The following is a 10,859-nucleotide window of genomic DNA, read 5'->3' as shown; positions in this document are numbered from 1 at the left end:
AAAAAATACTGTCAGAAGTGGGATTCGAACCCACGCCTCCAGGGGAGACTGCGACCTGAACGCAGCGCCTTAGACCGCTCGGCCATCCTGACATCTAGGAACCCGGGAAAAAAGACTTAGTCATAAAGCCTGTGTATACCGTCACGGTCGTACTGATAATGTTCTGTGTGTATTCTGTGTCATATTTCTAAATAGATCTCCAGAGAGAGGACACTGGCGCGGGTTAACGTTACAGAAATAAACCGTCGCCATGTTCGTTTTCTGTTACAAACGCGGTAAAAAAGTTACATGTTTTCATAATATATTTCAACAAACAAAGATGATTATATTAAACGTATTTACTCCTGTCGCTCATAATCTCTACACAGAGACGTGTTTTTCCGGTCTTTAAGCCTGACGTCATTAGCAAAATTAAGTTTGAAATCCAGGTATCCATGAAAACGGATTTTTTATTTATTTAACTGAGTAAGAAGTTAACAGAGTTAGCTCGCTAGTTTCCACCTAAAGATGATAGGAAACAGGAAGTGTAATGTTGCTGAGCGTTATTGATTAGTTTTGCTTTTGGTGGTGATATGATGGTATTATTATTCTTATCACCACAGAGTTCCCAAATGTAATGATGGTGGGTTTAGATTTATATTTGTTCATGTATTGGAAAATAAAGAACGCCGATTCAGCTGCTAAGTTCTGTGTACCAATCCTTACACTAATATCGAAAAGCAAAACGCATAAACAGCAAAGACATTTTAAAAACGTGTCGATTCCAATGACTGTAGAATTCCCGGGCGAGTTCTGAAGAGCTCTCCCAGAGTTACCCTATCATCTCCGAAGTTGAACTTCAATTTTTATGCTATAGTTGATTACGCGTTAAAATAAGCAGGCCGATTTACATATAAGTTTTTTTTAAACGTGCGCCAGTAGGTGTACATGCATTATCAGCAAAACCGAAAAGAAAAATCTTTAAAACGTCAGGATTCTTCAGCGAGTTCCGAAGTGTGACGATCTGCCACAGTATTAACTTTGTTAACCTTTACACATTTTAATGACAACTTAAAATACCGGTGGGTATGTAGCTCAGGTGGTAGAGCAGGTCATCTACTGATCGGAAGGTTGGTGGTTCGATTCCCGGCTTCCCCTAGTCTGCATGCCAAATATCCTTGGGCAAGATACTAACCCGAAATTGCTCTCCGATGCATTCATCGGAGTATGAATGTGTGTGAATGTCAGTTGTGCTTGTGCGAATGGGTGAATGCACAAGTTGTGTAAAGCGCTTTGAGTGCTCAGAAGAGTGGAAAAGCGCTATATAAGAACTAGTCCATTTACCGGTAGTAACACATAATAATAATAGTTTATCAAACACAACTTCCAAAATCAGAGCACTTGTCCCAGATTAAATACACCCGAAATGCCCCAGCACCGTTTCACCGCCAGTTCATATTCCATTTGAATGTAGTACCACTGGCTTTTATAAATAGCTTGTCTTTAATCCTTTCTATCTATACAAAGTGCTGATGTACCCAAAAAGTGACCGTATAAATACACAAATAGGGTGTTATGTAGCCTTCACAGCCTAACTAGTTAAGTAATAGTCTTAATTGAATTGTTTCTAACCATATGTCGATTTTAAACGCAGTGACAAAAGACCACGCTTCCAGTCCACACTGTTGAAAAATCTGTATTTATTAATGATTTACAAAAGGCTAAACATGAAACCATTTAAATGATTCAGTTCATTTTGAAACCTAAAAAGGAGAAGTTGGTGTTGTTGCTGTGTTTGTTTGTATGTGTGGGGAGCATCTTGTAGTGTTTTTACAGGTCAGTTATTATAACAGCGTCTTTAACTCGTCATGTCTTATCAGAGGCTCCTGTTGAGAAAAAATATATAAGTCGACACACAGGATGGAGTCAAACAAACAAACAAACTGCAGGAGAGGGAGAGAGAGATACATCTGAAACATCACAAGTTTGGGGAAGGGGGTTTGAAGTGCGCTTCATTTCTACATCAGCAGTGGCGGTGAGTGAGTTTTTGAGACTGCACTTGTGTGTTGTGTTGCGTTGTGTATATTTGTACAATTGGGTCATGTTGTGAAACACCTGGCTCCCTCCGACTACAGCTGGTGTAAAAACAGAACACTTCTGTCTCTAAAGCAGAAAAAACCCACAGATTATTAATATTATTGTTATTCTTATCACCACAGAGTTCCCGAATGTAATCTCAGAACAGTTTGCAGATACATATTTAATAATAAAACAAGTCGTTGTGCAAGTTTTTCCACAAGGTTTGAAATAAATATCTGTAAAGCAAACAAGCACTTAAAGAGTAGCTGCATTTTTTTTCCTTTTTGTTATATTATTGTCAATATTAATATTACTGTGAAAACCAACATTAATCACATTGTGGGTGAACAAAACAAGTTCCTTTTTCTGACTTGAATTTAGGGCGAAAAATTCATCTCACACGACTACTCTGGTTAAAAGGAAATAAAAGTAGAAGTCAGGAAGGGGAGAAACACGTAAAAATGTGACTCTGGTGGCAGCGAAGAGGAGGGCTGTTAAATCACATTAGTTTTGCAGATTTTTTTTTTTTTTTTTAAAGTTTCCTGGCAGATTTCTACAGTAGTAAAAGAGTGAGTGGACCCGAGTATTTACAGTAATGTTGTGCACTTAAAAGATCCTTCCCGAAGAACCTTTTCAGAGTTTTTCTAAAACAAAATCACAGAAGAAAAAAAAAAAAAAAAAAATGTCCCACACCTTTTCGCTATAGAATGAAATAACAGTGTTTCCACTCGCTGAGAATTTAATTAAAAAACAAAATAAAAAAATAAAATAAAAAGGTGTGGAGCTCAACGTTGGGCGTTCCTGCTGGCAAGGAGGGATTAAAAGATTGAAAAACAACATGATACAGAAAATAGAGCATAAAATAAAACTGTAAAACTGTTCAAATTTCACTTAGCTATGAAAAAAAAAGAGAATAAACCTCTCTCTACCGCCCCCCCCCAAAAAAAAAAAAAAAAAAAAAAAAATTTACAAACAAAAATATATCCCCTTTCTGTCATGTGATTCTCGGACTCTCACTAGATATAATTAAAACTTTTTTACAGTGCTTTATCATTATACATCTTTAACAGGTTTTAACACGAAGGGGAAGCAGATTTTTAAGCCATAAAAATCTCTTCTGCTGATATCGCTACGTCAAAAAGAAAAAAAAAAGAAAAAAAAAAAAGAGTGGTCCAGTTATTCGATGATTTAAGTCAAAGCAAAAAGAGAGAGAGGGGAAAACAAACGGGCGGCGACGGTCAGTGTCAGGGGGAGCAAGCGCCGGCTCTCTCTCTCGATGTTTTTGTCCCCCAGGAGCACCTTATCACGGTGGCGTCGGCGTTAAGGTGGCGCTGGGAGGTGAAAGGCTCAGGTCTACTGCTTGGTGTTGAGCTCGTTCTCCAGCTCCATGAGTTTGCGAGAAGCCTTGACCTTGTTGGAAACCTCCTTCCCCTGAGAGAAAAGGCGCTGGCGCTCCTTGAAGGTCAGACTCTCCGGAGCATCGCTGGGGATCGAGTTCTCCTGCTCTTGACTGCAAAATTAAGATTAAAACCAGAAACTTACTAGAAGAAATAATGCAGGTTTATTATAGTTGAGTACCAACTTGACTTTTCCCTCCAAAATAAAGATGATCATTTACAAAATAAACATCCTTTTTTATTTAATGACTCAAAAATAGTAACCGAGACCATAAACTCACCAGGGGAGCGTTTACTGAGACATTAAGTCAAGGGAGAAGTAGGTGTCTTTTCTTTTTAGAGCGAGAGGAGTTGCCCCCTGCTGGTCATTAGGAATAATTCATTTTTAAAGGCACTTAAACCCAAATTATCTGTAGTTTAAGGCAAAATGGATGTAGACTGCTACAACAGAGACAACCACCCATGACTAAAAGTGGCAAAGAAAGAAAAAAATTAATAAAACAGAGCTCACCTCCTCGTCCATTTGTCTCTCGGGTCCTTGTAGACTTCTCCTGTTCCTACAACTCCTGATGAGTTTCCAGTGTACGAGTTAAATCCTGCTAGATGTTCATGAGCCACACAGCAGAAAGACAAAGAGCAGCAAGACACGAATTAGCATCGCTTATGTGCAGCTTGTGATTAACCAAAAATCATCTGCGACAGAAGCTGCTGGGAGACGGTTCGGAAGATCTCTGATATCAATTATCAGTGACGACAACTACACATAGTGAGTGCACTTGAAAATGCTTTAAGTCAAACTGAATCGACAGCAGACCAGAGACCCCGGTGACCATTACCCAGCAGCTTCTCCAGTCATTATCACTTCATTTCCCACAGACCAGCCTAAGCAGAAAGGAGGAAAGAAAAGAGAGCGAGTTGTGAGAAGCATTAGACAAAAACCTCAGATCTCATTAAACTAGAGCAGCGAGCAGAGAGAGAAACACAGCACTAAAGTAAAAAGCAGTTAAAGAGCCATTCCCAAGCAGCAACAATGGTCTGTGGAAGTGTCAGGTGGGCTCTGAGGTTGAGGTCACCGCTAAACATGTCCGAACCAATTCTGTTACTATCTAAATCCAGCAGTGCTTAAACTCGGCGTATCTTCAGAAAAATGAAGAAGGGCTCCCAAAGAAGCCAGGTGAACAAACATGAAGAGGGTGACCGCGACCTTTAACCCCAAGTGAGACGTTAGTTTTATGCATTCCTGTGTCTTTCCAAACTGTAGCAACATCAACAGCTTAACGAAGGTAAAGCTTCGTAAAACCATCGCAGGATCCGATGAGCCAGGAGTCTGAGACTTGTTTCCAGCACACAAAAATACAAGTTCCTTCCTGCTGGCTATAGAAGTGTTAATGGTTTACTTTCAATAAAGACCAAAACCGACAGTGCTGATATTAAAGCTTCAGAAGTATTTGAACTTTCTCTTTTATTTGCTTGTTTACTTCCCTTTGGTTGTTAAAAATGACCATCCCTCACTTCAGCTCCAAAACACAAAGATCCCGGGCACACTTTGATCACTGACACCCAATTACATCTTCTCTGGCCAACACGGCTGCATTGGAGCCGGACAGGAAGAAAAACAGACTTCTAATTCTGACTAAGGCTCTTTTTTTAAACACATCGGCCCAGATGTGTTGGAGCTTGCTGGCCACTTTCGGACTGGATGCTGGTGCAGATTCCTGCTTCCTTCCTGAAGCTGTTTGCAGATCTACTGCCTCCGACTGGTGACCAACCCAGGCTTTGGTTTGTTTCTTTTTATAGAGTTAGTCAAGTTTGCTACCACATAGAGGGCAAAATATGGAATTTTTAACCATTTATCTATTAATTTTACCAAATCATAATTAACCAGAACTAATGACCAAAAGAGATACATCCGCCACTGAACAGTGGCGGATGTATCTCCCTAGCTACCTTCATTTGAGTAACTATTTGCTGTTTTGAGAAATACCTGCAAAGTGCTCCCAGGTTGGAACCCAGTGGTCCAAACGCGTATTAATCCACCACTGAAAATAGTCCCCAATGGATGAACCATTTACAGCTTTTCCTGTAACGTGCTGAAATAACTAAAGAACCCAGATACTTGTAAAAGTATCCCGTGTGACAGTGCCTGGCTGTTTTGTTTTCCCTTTTATAAATTGAGCATAAATTAGGAATTGTCTCACACCAATTGCCTGTTCAAAATAGCCGACGTGGTTTTGTTTTTCTTCTTCTTCTTTTTTTTTAAAAGACGTTTACAAGAATACAGAATCGTTTAAAAAAAATGCCCATAAAGGCTGTTCTTTTCTGTTTTTAGCTGATAAAATGTTTCATTTCACTTGCTAAAACCAGCAAGCAGGAACTTGGAGAAATGTGGGATGATAAAACCTGGCAGACTCTCTTCGTGGCTCAGTATTTGGCACGTCATGCTAAGAGGAAACACTGGCTCCACATGGTGAAGAGGATTTCTTCTCTTGTGTTCTGTGTACTGGTGAGGATAGTGGTTGAATCTCACTCAGGAAAAACCCACGAGTTAGACATTAAACATCCAGTCCCAACTCTACTTGGCTGCCTTTTCAAAGAGCACAACTGCAGTCTAGATGGATGTAAGGTTTCGTGTTTCAGGATGCAAATCAAAGGTTGGTACAGTTCAGACGCAGACACAGTGATGGGGTGTGAACCCCGATAGATTCATCCAGCTGGCAGCTCCCAGGCTTTTTACTTTGGGTTTTATGGAGCCAAAAGCAAGAGGGGGTGGGGGATCTGAAGTATAGTCTGGGACGGGATCAAACCGGGTCCCACTTCAGCCCACATAAATACAAACTGGCAGAGAACAAAGCAACCACAGAGAAACAAGCCTCGTTCAAGGCCAGAAACATTCCTCTGTGCAGCCAAAAGAGATGAAAATTATACTTCTGGCACTACAATAGAAAATTCTTCACATTCACATGAAAAAAGTCATCCACTGGCCTGTGATTGATTCTCAAAGGTTATGAATGTTTTTCTTTTACTCTGGCTCGGTTATCTTGGAGGCCAAAGGACGCCCGTTTAAATTGCTGTTTTGTTTCCCTGCTCTGGTACACATCTTTCTGTTTGAGCATCGCTCTCTGCGGATAACTGAACTCGTCCTTCCTCTGCAGCTTTCTCCGGTTCGTGCACCTTTGAGGCAAACTGGCATCTGTATTGTTTTTCCTGTGGTTTCAATCTTGATTACACAAAAATACCTCTAACCCAAGAAGAGGCCACACTTTATTAAAGTGAGACTCAAACCTCTAGGACCTGCCAGCTGATCAAATAACACACATCAAATACAGTTTCATATTGGCAGGGAAGCTGGAGACTCAGGTGCCGTTTGTTCACCTGAACCTGCCGCAAAGCCCTGTGGGAGTTTAGTAAATAAAGCCGCAGCGTTAGACAGCATTGAAGCTACAGCAGAGACACAGACTGACAGGCGAGATGACAGAAATGAAACAAAAGCTGATACGAGGAGGGAAAATTAGGCACTTCTGGGACAGCAAATTAAGAGAGAGTCCAAAACACAGACACGCAAAGTGGGGAAGAGCAGCAAAGAATAAATAAGGAAATAAATACAGACTGCAGCCTGGTGGAAGCTATGCACAGGCAGTAAAAAGCAATAGAAATCAAGCCGGTTACTGGGGTGAGCTGCTGGCAGCCAAAGTGCACTGTTTGCTGTGTGTTTATGCACAATGTGTTTGACTGTGAGGTGAAACGTGCAGATTTTACTCCCAAGGGAGGGGGGAGAGGGTGTTTGGGTGAGGTAGGTTGTTGGGGGTGGGGGGGTGTTAGTGGGATGATTTTGTTTAATTTAAGTGAGATTGCAGCACAGAATTCCCATGAGGTCCTGGATGTGTTTTGATCTTTAATATAAGCAGCAGCGGCGATGGAGGTGGTTTCGTGTTAAAGGTGCAGGCGGCCTCCTGGACCTCAGGTGCTGCTGAAACTCAGACTGTGCTGCAGTCAAAGCTCTGTTTGTCTATGGATGTTCAAACTGCTCAAATTGACAGCATCACAAAGGGATCGTTATGTCTACTCATCACCGAGTCATCTGTCTTTTTTCAGGCCAACACAATGCCTAGTTTAGGTACTTACTAGATTTTTGGGAACCTTACATTATGAAAAAAAGTTTTTAACAGAAGATGCTAAAAACCTGATGAATCTGTGATACCAATACTATGGAAATAACTCACTACCACATATGTACTGGGGTCAAAACCTCAATTTATCAGTTGTAGGTTTTTTGACTGAGCTGCTTTTTACATGTGACAAGAAAAAAAATCCACTTTAGTCCCCAATTTGGTTTATTTTTTTTTATTTTGGGGACTTTTTTGTTCTTTTAAACTAAAAGAGGATCAAAAACCTCATGGGTTCCTGTTCCATCAGGAGCAGAGAAGCTCTCCCTAAATCTTACCTTGCTTTGTTTTTTCTCTTCAACTCTAAACTGGATCATCATTTACAAAACAATCATCTTTTATTAAGTAAATCTAATAACTGACCATAAAGTCATTAGGGAATTGCTTAGCGAGGTCATCTTCTCAGGCTAGCTTCCAAGCTGGCTTGTTTACTCGCCGCCTGCTGGTCATTGGAAAGAATGCGTGTTTAAGGCTCAGCAGGTTTCACATTTCCATCGCAGAGCCCTGCGTTTATCTTTTATACGAGCTCTATCCAAGGGATACGGAATAAATAAAATTCTGGGTGAAATTTTTGTGGGAACACAAAACTTCCAAACAGCAGCCAGCTGGCTGCAGCTCGATCTCTTTCAAACAATGAAGAAGAGATGCCTATCTTGAAATAATATCTGACATGGATAAATCCACATTTGGACTGCGTTAAAGACTATTTTAACCTCTTGATAAAAAAAAAAAAAAAAAAAAGCGGCAGCCTGATCATGAACCTCTAGAATTTATGGCGCTCCGTCAGTGTGGTCAGAGTAGACTGAGCTATAGAGAAGGAAAACGAGCCGTTTAAACAGACACAGACAAAGAGGAGCTCCTTCACTCAACACACTGCTGCTGTGTGCAGTTTTTGCATGTTTATGAAATGATTCTGCTCAATTGAGTGATTGATGGGTGTGAGAAGCCAATGGTGTGTCTCCTTCCCTTTAAAGCCAACACCGCTAAGCAGAGCCACGGGGCAGGACAGGGGGGGCGGGGGGGTGGGGAGGACGGGCAGGCAGGCAGGCAGACTGACGGCTGGCCTTTACCCCCGCCCCCCAACCCAAATTCCCAAGCAGCAACCAACCAGACACAAAGGAGGCGGCGAGCGACAACACCAACAGTACTATGATTGGCTCTGATGGGTCTCAATCTGCAGCAAAAAGTGGTGGCGTGATTATCGATTGCTTTTTTCTGTTCACTAGTGCTGATCGAAGGGGGAGGGGAGGGTGATTGGAGGAAGATGAGGACGGAGGGCAGGGGAAAAAAAAATTACTGGGGGACAAGAGGTGTTCAAATAAACCTACAATGAAAAATATGAAACAAACAGAACCTGATTTGCTTGAGGAGGAAGAGAGAGGGGGGGCAAATTTCTACATATAAAAACTAACAGTGATGAATCGACGACAAAAAAAAGGAAAAAACAAATAAATTTGGACAAACATGTAAAAGAGGGAAAAAGTAGACGGTGGAAGTGAAAGGGCACCTCTCTACTGAAAACAAGATAAACCAAGAAGAAAGTAGCACTAAACCATAAAGGAGTGGGTAGAAAATGAAGATGAGTGAGTGAGAGGGAGGGGCGGGCGCTTTAGAGGGCGCTGTGGCGAGCCTGACTCCTCTCTCCAGTTCTACCTTTATAGCCTCCTGGGGGCATGGAGCTCGGTTTGGCAGGAAGGGGGGGGGCTGTACTGTTGGAGTTGTTGACTGGCGGCTGGAACGAGCCAGACAGGAAGATGCCGTCAGAAAGAGGGCGGGGCTTGCGCGCAGTGGGCGGCGGCTGAGGCTTGCTGTGATTAGGCGAGGCGGTGGCCGGGAGGTCGCCGTACGACTTCCGGGTCGCCGACAGCTTCACCTGACCTGATTGGCCGCCGCCGCCACTCCCTGCTTTGGTGGCGTCCTCCTCGTCTTCGTCATCGCCCGTGTAGGTGACAAACTTGGCGGTGTAGAGCATGTCGGGGGAGGTGACCTGGGTTTTGAGGTAGGAGGTGTTTCTCTGTGGTGGGGGTGGGGGGGTGTTAGTAGGGTTTTGGGGGGCAAGGGGTTGGTAATCCCGTGGAAGCGGGGGCCGATACAGACCGGCCGGCTCGTCAGGCGTCAGCAGCTTTCTCTCCGCCTCCTCGTGCTGCCGGCGCCGCTCGGCCTCCAGGCGAGCGTAGTACTCCTCCTCCTGTCTCCTCTAGGGGAGGGACAACCTGTTAGTAAGCGCCGCTCTCAATGGCTCACACCTAACACTAATCAGCTACGTGGGAAACTACTCAACGAGCTGCACTACTCTGCTTCTGCACAAGCAGCGCTCCACCAGTCTGATGAGACTCCCACCCAAACTCCAACTGAACCTGAACTACAGCCGCGTGTAAGAACCGCAAAGTGCGCCAAAACTAAACCGTACCAGCAGGTCAGGGGCATCGTTTCATAAGGTGTTCCAGCTGCATCTTGATGAATGACTCAGAAATACTGATGACATGTTTGATGTGTAACAATTCTGAATCCGAGAACAAAAGTGAAGCATCCCTGATTTAAGATCATCCACGGGACGAAAGAACTGGAAAATCAATAGGAAAAAAAGTGGCTCAAAAGTGGAAGTATGAGCTAAACTGATATTAAGAAGTGGGGGCAGAGCTCAGTTGCATAAAGGTACTGCCTCACACTTCAGTGCGTCCTCTGAGATTTAAAAAAAGTTTTATTAATAAACAACTATAACATTTATTTTCTCCTGTGTTTCTTATTAAAACAAATATACAAAAAATACCTTAAATTTAAAGTCATATAAACCTGCTTTGTGGTGCAAAGCAGACAAAATCACAAGCAAAAAACTCGACCAGCTGAGAACATTTTAAGATTTAAACTAATAAAAGTTTCAAATGGAAAAAGCTTTTTTCCCCTCCATTTGTTTTATATAATTTATAAATCAGAGTAAGCAGCTCTCCAAGTTATCTACATGTAAACCTTTTAGGCTGCAAATGGGAGGTGTAATTAATAATCAAGCACAATTTCCCTTCAAGCATAAACAGGATAATGTGAGGTAAAAAAATAAATTAAAAAAAAAAAAAAAAAAAAAATGGTTGCAAGCTGTGAAAACAGTCCAGACGCGGCTGCTCTGGAAAGAAGCATCTGATTACTGCTTTCATGAATGATTCATGTGTTTATTATTCATTTAAAATCTATTTAACTTGATTGAAATAACTCATAAAGTTTATGAAATGATACATAATTTCAGTTA

At 42.0% G+C, this 10,859-nt stretch overlaps 1 protein-coding gene and 1 non-coding gene across 16 annotated transcripts in view; both read right to left on the bottom strand.

The window, feature by feature from the left end:
• Positions 1-9: 9 nt before the first annotated feature.
• On the bottom strand, positions 10-92 carry trnal-cag (transfer RNA leucine (anticodon CAG)). The gene has a single exon. It is a non-coding gene; the product is annotated as a tRNA-Leu (tRNA).
• A 1,570-nt stretch (positions 93-1,662) lies between these two features.
• The window catches only part of afdna (afadin, adherens junction formation factor a), a 121,759-nt gene continuing 112,562 nt past the window's right edge, over positions 1,663-10,859 (bottom strand). For 7 of the 15 annotated variants that reach the window (XM_076874075.1, XM_076874077.1, XM_076874079.1 and 4 more), the window contains 3 exons: positions 9,272-9,815; positions 3,967-4,051; positions 1,663-3,568 (listed from right to left, as the gene is read on the bottom strand). In XM_076874075.1, the coding sequence (XP_076730190.1) occupies positions 3,412-3,568; positions 3,967-4,051; positions 9,272-9,815 (786 nt within the window). In that variant the 3' untranslated portion in view covers positions 1,663-3,411. Of the gene's footprint in view, positions 3,569-3,966; positions 4,055-9,271; positions 9,816-10,859 lie in introns of all 15 variants that reach the window. The other 8 variants (XM_076874085.1, XM_076874086.1, XM_076874089.1 and 5 more) reach the window with 6 other exon arrangements.

The sequence above is a fragment of the Maylandia zebra genome, linkage group LG15 (assembly GCF_041146795.1).
Source record: "Maylandia zebra isolate NMK-2024a linkage group LG15, Mzebra_GT3a, whole genome shotgun sequence".
In the NCBI taxonomy this organism is placed as follows: domain Eukaryota; kingdom Metazoa; phylum Chordata; class Actinopteri; order Cichliformes; family Cichlidae; genus Maylandia; species Maylandia zebra.
The sequence above is the reverse complement of the archived record's forward strand: the minus strand, read 5'-3'. Positions and strand labels throughout refer to the sequence as shown.